The sequence below is a fragment of the Tachyglossus aculeatus genome, chromosome X1 (assembly GCF_015852505.1).
Source record: "Tachyglossus aculeatus isolate mTacAcu1 chromosome X1, mTacAcu1.pri, whole genome shotgun sequence".
Lineage (NCBI taxonomy): Eukaryota > Metazoa > Chordata > Mammalia > Monotremata > Tachyglossidae > Tachyglossus > Tachyglossus aculeatus.
Window position 1 is genome coordinate 134,628,545 of NC_052101.1, and position 21,777 is coordinate 134,650,321.

The 21,777-nt window shown below is 52.7% G+C and overlaps 2 protein-coding genes across 6 annotated transcripts in view; one reads left to right on the forward strand and one right to left on the reverse strand.

The window, feature by feature from the left end:
- Positions 1–9: 9 nt before the first annotated feature.
- MKRN2 (makorin ring finger protein 2) lies at positions 10–11,002 on the forward strand. 2 transcript variants are annotated; one of them, XM_038772614.1, is made up of 8 exons: positions 10–134; positions 2,848–2,976; positions 3,280–3,467; positions 4,015–4,316; positions 4,519–4,733; positions 4,961–5,071; positions 10,017–10,161; positions 10,254–11,002. In XM_038772614.1, the coding sequence occupies exons 1-8, from the start codon at positions 109–111 to the stop codon at positions 10,389–10,391; spliced, it is 1,254 nt and encodes a 417-aa protein (XP_038628542.1). In that variant the 5' UTR covers positions 10–108; the 3' UTR covers positions 10,392–11,002. The 2 variants fall into 2 exon arrangements, with proteins under 2 accessions (XP_038628542.1, XP_038628543.1); XM_038772615.1 differs by lacking the exon at positions 4,961–5,071.
- A 594-nt stretch (positions 11,003–11,596) lies between these two features.
- RAF1 (Raf-1 proto-oncogene, serine/threonine kinase) overlaps positions 11,597–21,777 on the reverse strand; it is a 73,320-nt gene continuing 63,139 nt past the window's right edge. For all 4 annotated transcript variants that reach the window (XM_038772611.1, XM_038772610.1, XM_038772613.1 and 1 more), the window contains 3 exons: positions 12,952–13,083; positions 12,651–12,785; positions 11,597–12,541 (listed from right to left, as the gene is read on the reverse strand). In XM_038772611.1, the coding sequence (XP_038628539.1) occupies positions 12,398–12,541; positions 12,651–12,785; positions 12,952–13,083 (411 nt within the window). In that variant the 3' untranslated portion in view covers positions 11,597–12,397. The remainder of the gene's footprint in view (positions 12,542–12,650; positions 12,786–12,951; positions 13,084–21,777) is intronic.

Below are 21,777 nucleotides of genomic sequence, written 5' to 3' on the forward strand. Positions count from 1 at the left end.
CAGACCGACGGCGGCGGCGGACGGGGGAGGAGGCGCCTCGTCGCCTCAGCGCCTCGACGACCATAACAACCTCCCCGCCGACGACGGCCGCCACGACTCCTTCCCATCATGAACACCAAGGAGGTCACCTGCCGGTCAGTGCCCCCAACCGCCCTCCCCGCCGTTCGGCTGAAGCGGGCCTTGGTGGGCGGGGGGCGCAGCCCCATTTGGCAGAGGGGAAAACTGAGGCCCAGAGAGTCGATCAAGCAGTCGTATCGATTGAGCGCTTACTGTGTGCAGAGCACTGGACTGAGCGCTTAAGCAAAGCGGGCAAATGACGACGGAGCCGGGATTATTAGAACCCAACTTGTTTGAGCCTGTTTATTTTACTTGTACCTATCTATTCTATTTCTTTTATTTTGTGAATATGTTTGGTTTTGTTCTCTGTCTCCCCCTTCTAGACTGTGAGCCCACTGTTGGGTAGGGACCGTCTCTATGTGTTGCCAACTTGGACTTCCCAAGCGCTTAGTCCAGTGCTCTGCACACAGTAAGCGCTCAATAAATACGATTGATTGATTGATGTATAGATGTTTATATGTTTGTACATGTTTATTACTCTATTTTACTTGTACATATCTATTCTATTTATTTTATTTTGTTAGTATGTTGGGTTTTGTTCTCTGTCTCCCCCTTTTAGACTGTGAGCCCGCTGTTGGGTAGGGACCGTCTCTAGATGTTGCCAACTTGTACTTCCCAAGCGCTTAGTACAGTGCTCTGCACACAGTAAGCGCTCAATAAATACGATTGATTGATGGATGTATATGTGTTTATATGTTTGTACATGTTTATTACTCTATTTACTTATTTTTTTTACTTGTACATATCTATTCTATTTATTTTATTTTGTTAGTATGTTGGGTTTTGTTGTCTGTCTCCCCCTTCTAGACTGTGAGCCCACTGTCGGGTAGGGACTGTCTCTAGATGTTGCCAACTTGGCCTTCCCAAGCGCTTAGTCCAGTGCTCTGCACACAGTAAGCGCTCAATAAATACGATTGATTGATTGATTGATGTATATATGTTTATATGTTTGTACATGTTTATTACTCTATTTTACTTGTACGTATCTATTCTATTTATTTTATTTTGTTAGTGTGTTGGGTTTTGTTGTCTGTCTCCCCCTTTTAGACTGTGAGCCCGCTGTTGGGTAGGGACCGTCTCTAGATGTTGCCAACTTGGACTTCCCAAGCGCTTAGTATAGTGCTCTGCACACAGTAAGCGCTCAATAAATACGATTGAATGAATGAATGACTACTAACCCGGCACTTAGTCCAGTGCTCTGCACACAGTAAGCGCTCAATACGATTGAATGAATGAATGATGAAGACAACCCCCAGCGCTTAGAACAGTGCTTGGCACATACCCTCATTATTATTATTATTATTACCTCAGCCAGGTGGTCAGTTCTGCCCTTCTAGAATGTGAGCCCACTGTTGGGTAGCAACCGTCTCTCTATGTTGCCAACTTGGACTTCCCAAGCGCATAGCACAGTGCACTGCACACAGTAAGCACTCAATAAATACGATTGAATGAATGAATGAATGATGAAGACAGCCCCCAGCGCTTAGAACAGTGCTTGGCACATACCCTCATTATTATTATTATTATTATTATTATTATTATTACCTCAGCCAGGTGGTCGGCTCCTCCCTTCTAGACTGTGAGCCCACTGTTGGGTAGGGACCGTCTCTGTATATTGCCAACTTGTACTTCCCAAGCGCTTAATCCAGTGCTCTGCACACAGTTAAGTGCTCAATAAATATGATTGAATGAATGAATGAATACTAACCAAACAGTACAGTGCTCTGCACACAGTAAGTGCTCAATAAATGCGATTGAATGAATGAATACTAACCAACTGCTTAGTACAGGGCTGTGCACACAGTAAGTGCTCAGTAAATGCGATTGAATGAATGAATGAATGAATACTAACCAAGTGCTTAGTACAGTGCTCTGCACACAAAAAGTGCTCAGTAAATACGATTGAATGAATGAATGAATGAATGAATGAACCCAAGTCCTCCGACTCCCAGGTTCGGGCTCCAAATTCAAGCCTTCCCCCCGCTTTAGCCCAGCCTACTTCATTCGTTCAGTCGTATTTATTGAGCGCTTACTATGTGCGAAGCCCTGTATTCAGTGCTTGGACTGACTTTTTCAATCGCCCCGGACCTCACGGGTCACTCGAGAAGTCTTCAGCGTCTTCCTCTAGTTCTCCGCATCAAAGAAAAACTCTTGACCGTTGGTTTCCAGGCTTTCCACCAGCTGTCACGCTCTTTTCCGGTCCGCTCTCTTGATTTCCAAGATAACCGCGCAACTTGCCCTCCTCCGAACCCTTTCTCACCGCCCCCCCAAGCACTCTCTCCTCCCTCGAAACCGCCAAACCGCGGCACTCCCCCCTCCGCAGCATCCCGAAAGATTTCCCCTCTTCCAGGAGGCCTTCCCTTGCGTTCCTCGCCCAAAAGGAGTTTGCACGCGAACGGGACTCGGTGTCGGGGAGGGGCCGGATGAGGAAGGGAATGCACCGCGATGTCTACAAGTAGGGCGTAGTCAACAGGAATAATTGAATCGGTGGTTCTCCGACAGTGCCGAGGGTGGGTAGAGTTAAGTTGGTGAACGCTAGAATTGGTCACACGGTATAGAGTGCTGGGAATTCCTTGGGAAAGCCAAGCTGGAAGAGGTGGGCTTTCGAGCCTCATCCACGGGACCGGAACCGGCGGACGGGTCTCAAGAGTGAGCGAGAGAGACCTCGCCCGGGCCGGCAACCCCGGGGCGCCCCGGCTAGCCCAGGTAAGCTTCGGTCCGTCCCTGCAGGTATTTCATGCACGGCATCTGTCGAGAAGGAAGCAAGTGCCTGTTCTCCCACGACCTTTCGGCCAGCAAGCCCTCGATCATCTGCAAGTTCTACCAGAAGGGCTTCTGTGCCTACGGAACCCGTTGCAGGCAAGGGCGGCAGGCGGCCCGGGCCTCGGGGGTGGCATCGTGCGGGCGGCAGAGGGACGGGGACCCGCTACCCCCAACCCTTCTCCATTCGTGCGGCGGGTGCGACTGGTTCCGACCGAGTCTGTGTTAGGCACGTACGCCCTCCCGCCCCCCATCACACCTCACCCTTGTTTAGTCTGGGACTCGTAAACGGGAGCTGACAGACCCTGGGTTGCCCCCCCAGCTCTGGGGTCGGGGCGAAAGACGTGCGTGGGTCTGTGCGTCGATGACGTTGCCGATTTTTATTGTTTTTCCCTCGCTCAGGTATGACCACACCAAGCCCTCTACCTCAGCCGGTGGCGCAGCGGGTCCCAGGCCAGCAGTCAGCATCCCTTCACCGGCTCTCCCGAATCGCCCGCCACCACAGCCGGGGTTCACCGCCACCATAATGAAAAGCAAGTTGTGCGAGTCGGGGAAGCGGGAAAAGAGACCGTTAGTTCTCAGGGACCGAAGTAAGTGGCGGAAGGTAGAACCCGGACTTGTGCCGTCTCGATCTTCTTTCACCCTTTTTGGTTGGCTTTCTTCCTCGGTTTATTTTTGACCGGTCTTTTTCCTCCTGCGGCCGTGAGGGACACGCTGCCCCGCGTTCGGAATCGCTCAGCGAATCGTTTGAAATTCCAAGGGCCCGGCATCTTTAGGAGTGGGCCGGGAGGACGAGCCCCGGACCCAAACGACCTCCTGGAACCCCCGGGGACCGTTCCAGAACCCCATTGTGGCGGGGCCGAAATCCAGCCTGGCGGTCTCCAGAGCGCGGGGCGGGGCGGGGGTGAGCAGGAGCTTGGGTGGTCCAGGAGAAAAAGCAGAAAGGCCCGGGCAGGGGAGGCTAAAAGATTATTGCGTCTGGCTGGGGAGACCGTTTCCGGGCTTGAGGAAGAGCAAGCCCCTCAGAACAGAGCAAGTGGCCGTGGGGCCCTGGGGGATTCCGGCGGGACCGGCTCGGGCACCGCTGTTGGCCGCAGCTTTCCGTGTGTGTGTTTTGTGTGTTTTCTTTGCGCTTAGATCTGAGTGGCTTAACTGATATAAGACCCCCAGCCGATCCCGCAGAGAGGCCCGGCTGCTACAGTGACGGAAGGGGAGGCGACCTGGGTGGGAAGCCTCACTCCTACCTGGAAGCCATCTGCAGCGGGCTCGATAACGTGGAAGCCGGAAACACGGACGGGCAGCAGTTGTGTCCCTACGCGATGGCCGGGGGCTGCCGCTTTGGCAACACGTGCGGCTATCTCCACGGAGAAGTGTGCGAAATATGCGGCCTGCCCGCGCTGCATCCCTTGGACGTGGAGCAACGCAGGACCCACGAGAAGGTAAAGGGGCACCCAGCACGCCCAGTCGGGTCCCCCTTCGTGGCGGGCGGCCTCTCCCTCGGTGGCGGGGACGCCGGTCCGCCGCCTCCGTCCCGTGGAAAGAGCGCGCGGCGGTTGGGGCCTTCCGCCTCCCCCGCGGCCGCGGTCGGGCCGGGGAGGGGGCGGCGAGGCGGGCTTGACGCGCCTCCGGCCCGTGTCGCAGGTTTGCATGGACAACTTCGAGCACGACATGGAGAAGGCCTTCGCTTTCCAGGCGAGCCAGGGGAAGACTTGCAGCATCTGCATGGAGGTCATCTACGACAAGCCGTCCGCCTCCGAGAGGAGGTTTGGGATCCTCTCTAACTGTAACCACACCTACTGCCTGGGCTGCATCCGCCAGTGGCGCTGCGCCAAGCAGTTTGAGAATCCCATCATAAAGTAAGTGTCGGGGGCGGTTGCGTGGGCCAGAGACGGAAGGCCCCCCCCCCGGCCCCCTTCTCTCCGCCACCGCTCCCCCCCGGCCTGCCCCCCAGAACGCTCCCCGCTTCTTGTGACAATAAACGCGTCGGCCATGATACCCACCCTGTCCAGCTCGTGTTTGGGGTCGGTGGGAAGCAGGGGGTCTGACCAACTGACTTGCCGTGCTTCTCTCTTGGTTCTTGCAGAGCCTGCCCCGAGTGCCGTGTGGTATCAGAGTTTGTAATCCCTAGTATGTATTGGGTAGAAGACCAAAATAAAAAAAATGAATTGATTGAAGCGTTTAAACAGGGAATGGGGTAAGTGAACGGTGGAATGACGGCCCCCGAGACCTGGGATGCGTTCCTAGAGTTGGTGGAATGACTCGTCCTTTTCCCTCCTCCTCCTCCTCTTTTCCTTCTTCTTCTCTTCCCAACCGTTCCCCAGACTCTCTCCAGCCCCTTTCCTCGGGTCCCCCCCACCGCCTGGGTTTGGCCTCTCATCTGCTTGGATTGTCCGTGTCTCTTTGCCGCCTGGCTCCTTCTCTTCGCCCCACTGCTCCCTGGGCTCCGTCTCCTCCCGCTCTTCTTCCTCCTCCCTTCTCCAGCATGGCCGGGTCCCTTAACGCTTTCCCTGAACGGCTCAACCGACGGTACTCGAGCGCCCTACCGAATGCAGAGCCCTGGGCTGAAACCCGTGGCGGACAGACCGTCTCCGTAGGAGATAGGATCCCTGCCCTCAGAGAGCTTGGAGTCTGCCTCGGCGGCTGTGGAGTCTCGGGATCTGTCTTAAAAAAAGTGCCTGAGAGCGACTGTGGGATTGGCGCACTTTGCGAAGGAGGAGACGATGATAGTGTTGTCTGTTAAGCGCTTACTCTGTACTAAGCGCTGGGGTGGTTACAAGCAAATGGGGTCGGACACGGCCCGTGTCCCGCCTGGGGCTCGCTGTCTTAATCCTCATTTTCCAGATGAGGTAACTGAGGCCCACAGAAGTGAAGTGAGTTGCCCAAGGTCACACGGCAGACAGGCGGCGGAGCCGGGATTAGACCCCACGACCCACTGACGCCCCGGCTCAAATCCGCTGTGCCATGCCGCTTCCCTTATAGCAACAGGAGGTGGGATTTCAGGGGAGCCGGGGGTCTGGATTTGGAGCGAACCCCTATTGTAGCCGGACATGCTCCCTGAACTCAAAGAGTTGACGGTCAAATGGGATGATTGACTGTTCGGAGGAAGAGACTGGAAAGAGTGCAAGGAACGTGGGGGTCGGCTCCACTGTCCCCTCTCATGCTCTTAACGCAGTGCTCTGCACTCTGGGGACGCTCAGCCAATACCCCCGATTGCATGCTTGCTTGCTTGCTTGCTTGCTTGCTTGAAATGATGTGCTGAATTTATTCTCTGACCTGTTCATCCAAATGAAAGAAGCACTGCGGACGTGAGTGGAGGTAGGTGTGTGTTTGGGGGATGGAGGAGCTGAAGCGGGGGGAGAGTGCTTTGATGGTATGGACACCCGTCTACTTGTTTCGTTTTGTTGTCTGTCTCCCCCTTCTAGACTGCGAGCCCATTGTTGGGTAGGGACCGTCTCTATACGTTGCCAAATTGTACTTTCCAAGCGCTTAGTTCAGTGCTTTATTACTCTGTTTCACTTGTACGTATTTACTATTTTATTTATTTTGTGAATGATGTGCATTTAGCTTTAGTTCTACTTGTTGACGACTCGACGCCCATCCACATGTTTTGTTTTGTTGTCTGTCTCCCCCTTCTAGACTGCGAGCCCATTGTTGGGTAGGGACCGTCTCTCTAGGTTGCCAAATTGTACTTTCCAAGCGCTTAGTTCAGTGCTTTATTACTCTGTTTCACTTGTACATATTTACTATTCTATTTATTTTGTGAATGATATGCATTTAACTTTAGTTCTATTTGTTCTGACGACTCGACACCCAACCGCGAACCCATTGTTGGGTAGGGACCGTCTCTATACGTTGCCAAATTGTACTTTCCAAGCGCTTAGTTCAGTGCTTTATTACTGTTTCACTTGTACATATTTACTATTTTATTTATTTTGTGAATGATGTGCATTTAGCTTTAGTTCTATTTGTTCTGCCGACTCGACACCCGTCCACGTTTCGTTTTGTTGTCTGTCTCCCCCTTCGAGACCGCGAGCCCATTGTTGGGTAGGGACCGTCTCTATACGATGCCAAATTGTACTTTCCAAGCGCTTAGTGCTTTATTACTTTGTTTTACTTGTACATATTTACTATTCTATTTATTTTGTGAATGATGTGCATTTAGCTTTAGTTCTATTCTGACGACTCGATGCCCATCCACATGTTTTGTTGTCTGTCTCCCCCTTCTAGACCGCGAGCCCATTGTTGGGTAGGGACCGTCTCTATACATTGCCAAATTGTACCTTCCAAGCGCTTAGTTCAGTGCTTTATTACTCTGTTTTACTTGTACATACTTACTATTCTATTTATTTTGTGAATAATATGCATTTAACTTTAGTTCTATTTGTTCTGACGACTCGACACCCAACCACGAACCCATTGTTGGGTAGGGACCGTCTCTATACGTTGCCAAATTGTACTTTCCAAGCGCTTAGTTCAGTGCTTTATTACTGTTTCACTTGTACATATTTACTATTTTATTTATTTTGTGAATGATGTGCATTTAGCTTTAGTTCTATTTGTTCTGCCGACTCGACACCCGTCCACGTTTCGTTTTGTTGTCTGTCTCCCCCTTCTAGACCGCGAGCCCATTGTTGGGTAGGGACCATCTCTATACGTTGCCAAATTGTACTTTCCAAGAGCTCAGTTCAGTGCTTTACTACTCTGTTTTACTTGTACATATTTACTATTCTATTTATTTTGTGAATGATGTGCATTTAGCTTTAGTTCTATTTGTTCTGACGACTCGACGCCCGTCCACATGTTTTGTTTTGTTGTCTGTCTCCCCCTTCTAGACCGCGAGCCCGTTGTTGGGGAGGGACCGTCTCTATACGGTCCCTCCTCAATCAATCAATACGATTGATTGATTATACATTGCCGACTTGTGCCTCCCAAGCGCTTAGTACAGTGCTCTGCACCCAGGAAGCGCTCAATAAATACGATTGAATGAATGAATGAGTGCGGAGCAGCTACTGGCCCTGATCCCTTTGCCATCAGCTGCGTTTCGTGGACTGGGCCCCTAGTAACCGCCGCCCCACATTTGGCTGCCGTTGGGTCGGGTTCATCAGTGGCATTTAGCGGGTGCCCACCGGGCACCCCCAGCCCGAGGCTGAACACTGGGTTAGTTGGGGCTTGGGACGCCCAAGAAACCCATTACCACGGGGAGTCCCAGGAAACCTAGGCCCTTGTCTTTTTGTGGTCCGAGAGGTCGGACCCCGGGGAGGGCGTCGCGGAGGGAGGGATGGTGGGTGGGTGGTTTTCCCGGTCGGCCACGGGTGCCCGTCCCCGGGGTCCATCGGCCCCGAGGGTGGTCCACGTGCTAGAAAGCTGGGCGGCGGAGGGGCCGTTAGGGTCAAGGACCCACAGCCTCCGAGTCCGGAGCTTGGCCGCGTTCCGGCTTCCGATTCGCCTTTCCGGCCAGGTCTTTCCAAGTTGGTTGGCGGGGGGTCCGGTGGGCGGGGAATTGTTTCTCCAGCCATTTCACTGTGTCCAGGCCTGCCCTCTTCCCCTTTCTCCCTCCTTTCTCCACTGCCGAAATGAGGGCGGTAGGTTGGTCAGGGGGTGCTCGTTTTCATTACACAGAACTGGGTTGGACAATCAATCAATCACTAGTATTTATTGAGCGCTTACTGTGTGCAGAGCACTGGACTAAGCACTTGGGAAGTACAAGTTGGCAACATATAGAGACAGTCCCTACCCAACAGTGGGCTCACAGTCTAAAAGGGGGAGACAGAGAACAAAACCAAACATACTAACAAAATAAAATAAATAGAATGGATATGTACAAGTAAAATAAGTATGTACAAACATATATACAGACAGGACCTAATCTAGCCCAGAATGGTCAGAAATGGCCTGGGTGGGGAATAGAATGGAGCTGGTTGGCTTGGAGGGCTTTTTTAGTATTATTTTATTTATTAACGGTATTTGTTAAGCGTGTAGTACGTGCTAGGCACCGTACTAAGCGCTGAGGTAGCTACAAGCTAATCAGGTTGAACACAGTCCGTGTCCCGTGTGGGGATCACAGTCTTAGAGAAGCAGCGTGGCTCAGTGGAAAGAGCCCCGGCTTTGGAGTCAGAGGTCCTGGGTTCAAATCCATGGGTCACGGGTTCTAGACTGTGAGCCCACTGTTGGGTAGGGACCGTCTCTAGATGTTGCCAACTTGGACTTCCCAAGCGCTTAGTACAGTGCTCTGCACACAGGAAGCGCTCAATAAATACGATTGAATGAATGACAGGCACTTCTCTGGGCCTCAGTGACCTCATCCGTAAAACGGGGATGAAGATTGTGAGCCCCGCGTGGGACAACCTGATCACCTTGTAACCTCCCCAGCGCTCAGAACAGTGCTTTGCACATAGTAAGCGCTTAATAAACGCTATCATTAATGGCATTTATTAAGCGCTTACTATGTGCAAACCACTGTTCCAAGTTAATCCCCATTTTACAGATGAGGTCACCGAGGCCCAAAGGATTTAAGCGATTTGCCCAAGGTCACACGGCAGACAAGTGTCGGCTTCGGGATTAGAACCCAGGTCCTTCCGACTCTAGGGCCCGGGCCGGCCGTGGTGCCAGACCAGCATTGTCTTCCGCGTGTTCCTGTTTTCTTTCCCCGGCTCTCCGTGTGCGGAGGGTAGCAGCGGCCTGCCTGGGGCATACGTGGGCTGGCCCGCTCTTTGCTCTCTCTAGGTGAACCTTGCTTTTCTCCGCAGCACCTGAAAAGGCCGGAATTTGGCTCCCACTCTGGTTTTCCCAACCCGTTCCCACCCAGCCGGAGACGGGAGAGATGGGCCGTTCCGTACGGTTTTTTTTTTTTGGCTCCGCAACCTAACCTAGGCTAAGCACTCGGACAAGGGGACGCTGCTTGTCCATCGGCGCCAGAACCAGCGAGAGGACAGCGGGCCCCGCCTGTCGAAGGAGACTTGAGTTTTCAAAGTGTAAATTAATTCCATCGAGCCGAGACTCCTGACCGTGGGTTAGCTCCAAGGCACGCCATACGTGCTCTTGCGTGTTCTCTCTTCTCCCTCTCTCCACCCCAGCCTGCCCTCCTCACCGCTCCCAAGGCCCCCCAAACTTACGGGCTCGCTCTCGTTTTCTCTTCAAAGGAAAAAGGCCTGTAAGTACTTCGACCAGGGCAACGGGACCTGCCCCTTCGGCGGGAAATGCCTCTACCTGCACGCGTACCCCGACGGGACCAGAGCGGAGCCCGAGAAGCCGCGCAAACAGCTGGGCCGCGAAGGCGGCGTTCGGGTAGGAGGGGCGGGGGGGGAGCGGGAGAGAAGCGGCCCCCGTCGTTCCCCGCCCGCCCTCCCAACACCCTCTCTCGTCCGGGGCCTTTGCAGTTCTTCAATTCCGTCCGGCTGTGGGATTTCATCGAGGACAGAGAGAGTCGGCACCTCCCGCAGGACCAGGACGACGACGTGCTGGAGCTCGGCGACCTCTTCATGCACCTGTCGGGGGCGGAGGCCGCCCACCACTGAGGCGGCCCGCCCGGCCGCCCGGCCGCAGGCTCCCGGGTAGCGGCTTAGCGAGAGTTTGCGGTGTTTCTTTCCTTACCCGGGAGCGGGCGCGCTCGGCCAACCTCGGTTCGGTCCTTGCGAGGGAGGCGGCGACGGCTAGGGAATAAAAGCGGTCCCCCCGGTCGGCCGTAAAGCCGTCCTCGACCCGGGGAGGGCCGCTCGACGGAAGAGAGCCTCAGTGAGACAGCGGGTCTGGGGTCGGGGGGGTCTGCTAGGGAGGGGCGCCGCAAGCAGAGGATGCAAGATCTCACTCGGGCCGTCCCGCCGGGGACCGGAGCGACGGCATCCTCACCCGTCGGTTTGCATCGAGCCGTACCGCCGCCGGCTTGTCGGAGGAGGAGGGCCCGTGTCCCGTGTTTCTCATATTCACGCCAGACTTGAGCTTTGAAACTAGGCCGAAACTGAGCTAGAACTAACCTCTGCTAACCATTTCAGAATTAGCCGACGAAGAAGCCTGATTAGTAACTGCACCGAAGCGGGGGTGGAAGATTGATTTCTTAGCAATACTATCCTGCGTTACCTTTGCCAAAACTAGTTTTGAAAGCTGCATAAAATGATTTCCACCACCAAGAGCGAGGTCTGGTCTGTCGGCATCTCTCGGCCCGTGCACCGCCCAACGGCGTGCCCCCCTCCGCCCCGCCGCCCTCCAACCCTTTAACGGGCCAACCAGCGTGGGGCCCGGGGTTTGGGTCAGGGCTGGCTCCACCACCGGCCCGCTCCGGGAGCTTGGGTAAGGTCACTTCTTCGCTGGGCCTCAGTCTCCCCATCTGGAAAAAGCGGGTTTCGATACTGGCTCTCCCCCCCCGCGTGAGATCTCTGAATCCCGTACCAGAGGAAGCACGCCTAAGTACCGAGACGATCGCTAGCGTCGTCGGGCGGGAAAACCGTCGCGGCTAGCCGGCCGCTCTTCCTCGAGCCCCCCCAACCAGTCCCCCGAGGAAGAAGATTTGAGTTCTGGGGAGGAACGGGAAGGGAAGTGACCCTGGAGCCTCACGGTCGGGATTGAGGCGGGAAGAGCCTCGGTCCCGAAGGGAGGGGAGCCACCGGAGTGACAGAAGGAAGGCCTCCGACGGCGCGGGACGCCGACCGTGCGCCGCGAAGGGAAGCGAAGGGCCGTCTCCTCCACGCCCGCCTGCCGCCCGGGAGACGGAGGCCGCCGGCTCAGCTTGGATTTAATTTATTTTATTAAAATAAGATAAAATCAGAGGAACCGGGGTTGACAATAAATGCATTTTTTTCAGGAGCAATAAAAACAAAATTAAAACCCAAATCAGCAAGAAAAACTGTATACACTCAGCTTCCTTGTCATGTAGTGCACCTCCTGGAAGACAGCATTAGAGTGCAGAAATATACTGACAGAGTAATAATAGAGCAGGTCCCCGGCCTAAAAAACCGTCACTCGGCACCGGCTGGCGCCCCGGCCTGCCGCGACCAGGTCGATAGTACCGAAGTCGGCGAGCGAGGTGAGTGAGCGGGCGAGGCGGCCCTGCCTTCTTTGTGCAAAACCGGGTCGGGGGGCGACGCGGCGGTGCTCGGCTTAGTCTGTCTTCCCGCGGGACGGACGCTCGGACCGCTGCGGGAGCCCCTGCTTCTCCCTCAGTCTGCCATCGCATCGTCGCCACCCTTGTCGGGAAAATCCTCTAGCTTCCAAACGGCGACTTTTTTTTTTTTAAACCTCCCCCTCCAACACAGCCGTTCCTGCTAGCAAAACACCCCTCTTGTTCAACAGAACCAGCCCGAGCCGAGATACCGCGGCCAAAGAAATATCCACCTCCGCGGATGGGGAGGATGAGGCTCAAGTGCATCTATTCCAAAACCAAAAAGTAACAGATCTGCTTGATCGTAGTTTCAGCTGTGGCCGCCTCTCCCTCCCTCCCTCCGTCCTTCGGAAAGAAAGGGCGGCCCGGCCCCCGGCCGGGGCACGGAAGAGACCCCGTCCCCCCCGAGGCCCCGGGTGCGGGAGGTGCCTAGAAGACCGGGAGCCTGGTGGCCGCCGTCAGCGTGCACGAGTTGATGTCCTCCGCGTGCGTCGCCCGGTGCAGCGAGGGCTCCGAAGCGCTCCGGTTGATTTTCGGGAGAGAGTGCTGCAGCAATTCGATGGAAGACAGTATCTAGAAGGAAGGGAGCCGTCGGGTCGGGGGACGCCCACGTCGCCCCCCGCCCCGGCCCCCCGACCGCCCGCCGGCGAAGTCGTGGCTCCGCGCTGCCGTCGGCTCTCACCTGGGGGAAAAGGGGTCTCTCCTCTTTAACTTTCTTCACGCAGTCGGCCACAAGCCTCTTCATCGCTTTGGGGCAGTTCTTGTAGAGTTTACTGAGGTCAGGGGAGGCGTACCCTCGGCCGACCATGAAAATGATCTAAAGCGGAGCGGGAGGAAAATAGGAGACCCGCGACGGCGGGCGGGCTCGGACCGACGGAAGCCCGGTGCCGCGCTCCCCGCCCGCGAGGCGCTCCGACGGAGGAGGACCGGAAGACGCCGGCACGCCGGTGGCTCTCCGGCGCTGCGGCCCCAGGGACCCGTACCTGATCTCGGTTGTTGATGTGGGAGTACGGCAGTTCTCCCGTCATCAGTTCATACAGCACGATGCCGTAGGAGTAGACATCCGACTGGAAGCTGAACGGGTTATTGTCCTGCATCCGGATCACCTCCGGGGCCTGGGAAGGCAAAACGCAGCATCAGCGCCGCCGCCCCCCGCCTCGGCCGGTCCCCGCCGCGGGGTCGGGTGAAGGACGCGACGTCTCGAGTGGGGTAAACGTCCCGTGACCTGCCTCGGCCGGTCGCCCGTTTCCCCGCGGGGACAGAGAGGGCTCCGCGGTCCTACTTCCCATTTTCCGGATGAGGGCACGACGCCCAGTGGGCCCATCCCGCCCGGTGTTCCGACTCTGACGGAGACGGCGGAGGGCGCCTGGACGAACGCGTCCGTTCATTCAGTCGTATTTACGGAGCGCTTACTGCGTTGCAGAGCACCGGACTAAGCGCTTGGGAAGTACCACCCGCCGGAAGACTTGGGGGGTGACGCTGAAATGCAACAGTCCCCGGACCCTCGTGAGCGTCACTTCTCTCCTTTATTCACCCCTCCCTCAGCCCCGCGGCGCTTAACGTATGTAATTTACGTGTTCGCGTCAATGTCTGCCTCCCCCTCCGGACTAAGCTCGTCGCGCGCAGGGAACGTGTCTACCAGCCCTGTTATACTGTACTCTCCCAAGTGCTTAGGACAGTGCTCAGTAAGCGCTCAATAAGCAACTGATTGACCGGCGTTCAAATCCCAGCTCTACGACTTGTCCGCTGTGGGACCTTGGGCCAATCACTTCACTTCTCTGGGCCTCAATTCCCTCAACTGGAAAATAATAACGACAGCATTTATTAACTGCGTACTCTGTGCCAAGCACTGGGGAGGTTTTTAGACTGTGAGCCCACTGTTGGGTAGGGACCGTCTCCATATGTTGCCAACTTGGACTTCCCAAGCGCTTAGTACAGTGCTCTGCACACAGTAAGCGCTCAATAAATACGACTGATGATGAGGTTACAAGGGGATCAGGTTGTCCCACGGCGGGGTTCACGGTCTTAATCCCCATTTTCCAGAGGAGGGAACTGAGGTGCGGAGAAGTGAAGTGACTTGCCCCAGGTCACACGGCTGACAAGCGGGGGGGGCCGGGATTTGAACCCATGACCCCTGACTCCAAAGCCCGGGCTCTTTCCACTGAGCCACGCTGCTTCCCCGGCGATTCCATCCCTGTTCTCCCTCCTACTCGCCCAAGGTCACACAGGCAGACAAGTGGTGGAGCCAAGATTAGAACCCGTGACCCTCCAACTCCCGAGCCCGTGCTCTACCCACTATGCCACGCTGCTTCTCTAGCGTGGCTCAGTGGAAAGAGCCCGGGCTTTGGAGTCGGAGGTCATGGGTTCAAGTCCCGGCTCCGCCATACGTCTGCTGTGTGACCTTGGGCAAGTCACTTAACTTCTCGTAGCCTCAGTTTCCTCATCTGGAAAATGGGGATGATGACTGTAAGCCCCATGTGGGACAACCTGATCACCTTGTATCCCCCCCAGCGCTTAGAACAGTGCTTTGCACATAGTAAGCGCTTAATAAATGCCATCATTATTACAGTAAGCCCTTAACAAATACCACCATTATTATTATTACTACAGCAAGCTCTGACTGTGATAATAATAATAATAATAATGATGATGGCATTTATTAAGCGCTTACTCTGTGCAAAGCACTGTTCTAAGCACTGGGGGCGGGGATACAAGGTGATCAGGTCGTCCCTCGCGGGGCTCACAGTCTTAATCCAGATGAGGTAACTGAGGCTCAGAGAAGCGAAGTGGCCGGCCCAAGGTCACACAGCAGACATGTGGCGGAGCCGGGATTCGAACCCATGACTGCCGACTCCAAAGCCGGCGCTCTTCCCAGTGAGCCACGGGCTGACAGGCGGGGCAGGTTTGGCGAGGTCTTCCGCCAGGCGGGAAGCCACAATTTAGCCCGTTGACACATCTCATCATCATCATCATCATCAATCGTATTTATTGAGCACTTACTATGTGCAGAGCACTGTACTAAGCGCTTGGGAAGTACAAATTGGCAACATATAGAGCCAGTCCCTACCCAACAGTGGGCTCACAGTCTAAAAGGGGGAGACAGAGAACAAAACGGAGAGATGAGAGGAGAAGCAGCGCGGCTCAGTGGAAAGAGCCCGGGCTTTGGAGTCGGAGGTCGTGAGTTCAAATCCCGGCCCCGCCACGTCGGCTGGGTGACTTGGGGCAAGTCACTTCACTTCTCTGGGCCTCAGTTCCCTCATCTGGAAAATGGGGATTAAGATTGTGAGCCCCACGGGGGACATCCTGATCACCTCATATCCTCCCCAGCGCTTAGAACGGTGCTTTGCACATAGTAAGCGCTTAACAAATGCCAATATTATTATTATTAAGTCACTTAACATCTCTGGGCCTCAATTACCTCATCTGTAAAATGGGGATCAAGACTGTGAACCCCCCCGTGGGACAACCTGATCACCTAGTATCCTTCTCAGTGCTTAGAACAGTGCTTTGCACATAGTAAGCGCTTAACAAATGCCATTATTATTATTATTATTATTAAGTCACTTAACTTCTCTGCACCTCAGTTCCCTCATCTGTAAAATGGGGATGAAAACTGTGAGCCCCCCTTGGGATATCCTGATCACCTTGTAACCTCCCCAGCGCTTAGAACAGTGCTTTGCACAGAGTAAGTGCTTAACAAATGCCATCATTATTATTATTAAGTCACTTAACTTCTCTGCACCTCAGTTACCTCATCTGTAAAATGGGGATGAAGACTGTGAGCCCCCCGTGGGCCAACCTGATCACTTTGTAACCTCCCCAGCGCTTAGAACGGTGCTTTGCACAGAGTAAGCGCTTAACAAATGCCATCATTATTATTATTAAGGGGAGAGGCAGCATTCATTCATTCAATCGTATTTATTGAGCGCTTCCTGTGTGCAGAGCACTGTACTAAGCGCTTGGGAAGGCCAAGTTGGCGACATAGAGAGACGGTCCCTACCCAACGGGGGGCTCACAGTCTGGAAGACCACCACCCTCCCTGTCTCACAGGGGGCTTTGATGTTCACAGAAGTTGCAGGCCCGAACCTTGCCAGGAACCACATGAGCTATTTGTGGGCAGGGAATGTGTCCACCAACTTTGCTGTACTGAGCGCCCCCACGCACTCAGTACAGTGCTCTGCACACAGTGAGCGCTCAATAAATACCACCGATTGACTGAAATCACAAACGGCAATGGAAAGCGAACTCCACCTCAGATGTGTCGCTTTTTACCTCATCTAATAACAATAATAATGATGGTATTTGTTAGGCGCTTACTATGTGCAAAGCACTGCTCTAAGCGCTGGGGGGGATACAAGGTGATCTGGTTGTCCCACGGGGGGCTCACAGCCGTCATCCCCGTTTTACAGATGAGGTGACTGAGGCTCCGAGGAGTGAAGTGACTTGCCCAAGGTCACACGGCAGACATGTGGCGGAGCCGGGATCCGAACCCATGACCCCTGACTCCAAAGCCTGGGCTCTTTCCACTGAGCCACGCTGCTCATCTATCTATCATCCATCTTCTAGACTGTGAGCCTGGTGTTGGGTAGAGACCGCCTCTATATGTTGCCAACTTGCACTTCCCAAGCGCTTAGTACAGTGCTCTGCACACAGTAAGCGCTCAACATATTTATTCTACTTATTTTTTGTTAATATGTTTTGTTCCGTTGTCTGCCTCCCCCTTCTAGACTGTGAGCCCGCTGTTGGGTAGGGACCGTCTCTATATGTTGCCAACTTGCACTTCCCAAGCGCTCAGTACAGTGCTCTGCACACAGTAAGCACTCAACATATTTATTTTATTTTGTTAATATGTTTTGTTCCATTGTCTGCCTCCCCCTTCTAGACCGCGAGCCCGCTGCCGGGTAGGGACCGTCTCTTTATGTTGCCAACTTGCATTTCCCTAGTGCTCTGCACACAGTAAGCGCTCAATAAATACGACTGAATGAATGAATGAATGAATGAATGAATACATACGACTGAATGGATGAAATGAATGAATCAGTGACTTCACTTTGCCCCCACGGCCCACCCGGGAACCGTCACTGTAATTCCCCCGTCCCACCCCAGCCACCTTCCTCAAATCCCTGGCCTCTCGCCATTCCCCCTGCCCGGATCTCCCTTCCCAGCGCCACGCTGGCAGGCCACCGCTCTTCCCATCTTTAAAGCCTCCCCCGCAATCCCAGGCAGCCTTTCCCGATTCGTTCCCAACCATGGCCCCGGTCACGGGCATCCCCGCCGACCACCCCGACCGCAGCGCTTCCGTACAACAGTGCTGTGCACGTAGTAAGGGCTTAAGGAACGCCATTATTATTATTATTATTCTTATCATTACAACGACAACAGTCACACCTCTGTACGACAATAACAATAATACAAGCGTCGATACCGTCCCGGTTTTTCCTTCCACCGTTCTGTCTTGGGGTGACTGCTTTGCCATTATTATTATTATTATTATTATCATCATTACAACGACAACAGTCACACCTCTGTACGACAATAACAATAATTCAAGCGTCGATACCGTCCCGGTTTTTCCTTCCACCGTTCCGTCTTGGGGTGACCGCTTTGCGTTTGTTCGTCTTCCGGCTCCCGCTAACCGGTAACCGTTTTTGTCCCTACTTTTGAGCGTTAAGCTCCGTCAAGCCGGGGCTCGTGTCTTGCTACTGCTGCGCTTTCCCAAGCGTTTGGACGTCAAGGACCAGCGGAGAGGGCTCACTCGGACTAGGAGCCCCACGGCATCATCATCATCATCATCGATCGTATTTATTGAGCGCTTACTGTGTGCAGAGCACTGTGCTAAGCGCTTGGGAAGTCCAAGTTGGCAACGTATAGAGACGGTCCCTACCCAACAGTGGGCTCACAGTCTAAAAGGGGGAGACGGAGAACAAAACCAAACATACTAACAAAATAAAATAAATAGAATAGATATGTACAAGTAATAAATATGTACAAACATATATACACGTGGGGCTGATGACCGGTCTCCACCCCAGCGCGCGGTACCTCGCTTGGCGCGAAGCGAGGGCTACACGACGGCCCTTTATTATTACCGGCGTTGCTACTTTGGTGATTATCATCACCACTACTGGGTGCAAAGCCCTGTGCTTGGCACCTGGGAGAAAAAGAAAGTTGGCAGAAATGGTCCCTATCCCCAAAAAGCTTAAAGGCTTGGGAGGGGAGATCCCCGTTCTAATGCTTTTAGACTGTGAGCCCACTGTTGGGTAGGGACTGTCTCTAGATGTTGCCAAATTGGACTTCCCAAGCGCCTAGTCCAGTGCTCTGCGCACAGTAAGAGCTCAATAAATACGATCGATGATGATTTATAGAGAGGAGGAGGAGGAAGGGGAGGAGGGGTACGGAAGATATAGGTCTGGAAGGGGGAATAAGACGGAGGAGACGGTAGCGGGGAAGGCCTCCCGGAGGAGATTTCCGGAAAGCTTCGAAGCCAGGGAGAGCTGGGGTCTGCGGTCCCGATAGGTGTTCGATCAATCAATCGTATTTATTGAGCGCTTACTGCGTGCAGAGCACACAGTTCAAAAAAAAAGGCCGCTGATTGAGGGCGTCACTGCAGTGGGAACCAAACTGGGAAGAAACAGAGAGGACGAACGGCGCCGCATACGCCACCAGTTCCTCCCCCCGCCTCGCGTTTCAGGCCCGAGGCCCGTCTCTTCTCCCCCCCCGTCCTCCTCCAATCAATCAGCCGTATTCATCATCATCAATCGTGTTTATTGAGCGCTTACTGTGTGCAGGGCACTGGACTAAGCGCTTGGGAAGTACAAGTCGGCAACATCTAGAGACGGTCCCTACCCAACAGCGGGCTCACGGTCTAAAAGGGGGCTCGAGGGCTGACTGTGTGCAGGCCGCTGGATTCAGTGCTTGGGAGAGTATTAAATAAACAACGGGGTTCGGACACCTGATCCCTGCCCGGAAAGGAGCTTATTACCGTCTGGCGGAGGCGGGGGGGGGGACACGGTGCGGTGGATAAGGGGTCCAAATCCAAATGCCAGGGTGACACGGGGTCAGCGGGGCGACAGGTGAGACGGACTACAGCGAGTAGGAGAGAGGTCGGCGGAAGGGGGAGAGCCGACTGAACGCCTTAAAGCCGACGGTATTTTATTTATTATATCTTATATATATAAAATACATATTTATATACATATATATATATATATTTGTAATACATATTTATTACTCTATTTATTTTGCTTGTACATATCTATCCTATTTATTTTATTTTGTTGGCATGTTTGGTTTTGTTCTCTGTCTCCCCCTTTTAGCCTGTGAGCCCACTGTTGGGTAGGGACTGTCTCTATGTGTTGCCAATTTGTACTTCCCAAGCACTTAGTACAGTGCTCTGCACATGGTAAGCGCTCAATAAATATGATTGATGATGATATATATATATATATATATATATATATATATATATATATATATAATTTTGTTAGTATGTTTGGTTTTGTTCTCTGTCTCCCCCTTTTAGACTGTGAGCCCACTGTTGGGTAGGGACTGTCTCTACGTGTTGCCAATTTGTACTTCCCAAGCACTTAGTACAGTGCTCTGCACATAGTAAGCGCTCAATAAATACGATTGCTGATGATGATATATATTATATATATATATATATATATAAATATCTATTTATTTTATTTTGTTAGTATGTTTGGTTTTGTTCTCTGTCTCCCCCTTTTAGCCTGTGAGCCCACAGTTGGGTAGGGACTGTCTCTATATGTTGCCAATTTGTACTTCCCAAGCGCTTAGTCCAGTGCTCTGGACACAGTAAGCGCTCAATAAATACGATTGCTGATGATATATATTATATATATATATATATATATATATATATATTTATTTTATTTTGTTAGTATGTTTGGTTTTGTTCTCTGTCTCCCCCTTTTAGCCTGTAAGCCCATTGTTGGGTAGGGACTGTCTCTGTATGTTGCCAATTTGTACTTCCCAAGCGCTTAGTCCAGTGCTCTGCACATAGTAAGCACTCAATAAATACGACTGATGATGATGATGACGGTAGGGAGTTTCCATTTGATGGATGGTGCATCATCATAATAATAATAATGATGATAATAATGATGGTATTTGTGAAGCGCTTACTATGTGCAAAGTACTGTTCTAAGCGCAATGATAATAATAATAATGATGGTATTTGTTAAGCCCTTACTATGTGCAAAGTACTGTTCTAAGCGCAATGATAATAATAATGATGGTATTTGTTAATCAATCAATCAATCGTATTTATTGAGCGCTTACTATGTGCAGAGCACTGTACTAAGCGCTTGGGAAGTACAAATTGGCAACATCTAGAGACAGTCCCTACCCAACAGTGGGCTCACAGTCTAAAAGAGGGAGACGGAGAACAAAACCCAACATACTAACAAAATAAAATAAATAGAATAGACATGTACAAGTAAAATAGAGTAATAAATATGTACAAACATATATACAGGTACTGTGGGGAAGGGAAGGAGGTAAGATGGGGGGGATGGAGAGGGGGATGAGGGGGAGAAGAAGGACTATGTGCAAAGCTTACTATGTGCAAAGTACTGTTCTAAGCGCAATAATAATAATAATAATAATGATGGTATTTGTTAAGCGCTCACTCTGTGCAAAGTACTGTTCTAAGCGCTGGATGGGCAACCACTGGAGGCTTCGGAGGGGTGGGGAGACGTGGGCAACTTTTTCTTTTTAAAGCAGGAGCGTGGCTCAGTGGATAAGGCCCGGGAATCACGCGGTCATGGGTTCTAATCCCAGCCCTGTCGCATCATCAATCGTATTTACTGAGCGCTTACTGTGTGCAGAGCACTGGACTAAGCGCTTGTCTGCTGTGCGACCCTGGGCAAGTCACTCCGCTGCTCTGGGCCCGAGTTACCTCATCGGTAAAATGAGGATGAAGAGGGGGAGCCCTATGTGGGAAGGGACTGTGTCCAACCTAACTTGTATTTACCCCAGTGCTCAGAACAGTGCTAGGCACATAAGTAAGCGCTTAACAAGTACCATAATTGTTATTATTTAGGAAAATAATCCAGGCAGTAGAGCGAAGAAGGGTGGATCAGACGCCCCTGGCCCACGGCCCGGGAGGCAGAGAGGTCAGCGAAGAGGCTGATGCACCTGACAGGATTTGGTGACTGACTGGATGCTGGAGAAGCAGCGTGGCTCACTGGAAAGAGCGTGGGTTCGAATCCCGCCTCCCCCACACGTCTGCTGTGTGACCCTGGGCAAGTCACTTCCCTTCTCTGGGCCTCAGTTCCCTCATCTGGAAAATGGGGATTAAGACTGTGAGCCCCACATGGGACAATCTCATCTCCTTGTATCCCCCCCGGCGCTTAGAACAGTGCTTGGCACCTAGTAAGCGCTTAACAAATACCAACATTATTATTATTATTATCGTCAGCTGTGTGACTTTGGGCAAGTCACTTCTCTGGGCCTCAGTTCCCTCATCTGGAAAATGGGGATTAAGACTGTGAGCCCCACATGGGACGACCTGATCACCTTGTAAACTCCCCAGCGCTTAGAACAGTGCTTTGCACATAGTAAGCGCTTAATAAATGCCATTATTATTACTATTATTATTATTATTCTCTGTGCCTCAGTTACATAGTAAGCGCTTACTAAATGCCATTATTATCATTATTCTCTGTGCCTCAGTTACCTTATCTGTAAAATGGGGATTAATACCGTGAGCCCCACATGGGACAACCTGATCACCTTGAATCCTCCCCAGCACTTAGAACAGTGCTTTGCACATAGTAAGCGCT

Excerpts from the sequence above, each read along its gene's own strand:
- MKRN2 (XM_038772614.1), top strand. The coding sequence starts at position 109 with ATGAACACCAAGGAGGTCACCTGCCG. Across the intron at positions 3,468-4,014 it reads GTTAGTTCTCAGGGACCGAA|ATCTGAGTGGCTTAACTGAT; the intron begins GTAAGTGGCGGA and ends CTTTGCGCTTAG. Across the intron at positions 5,072-10,016 it reads GCGTTTAAACAGGGAATGGG|GAAAAAGGCCTGTAAGTACT; the intron begins GTAAGTGAACGG and ends TTCTCTTCAAAG.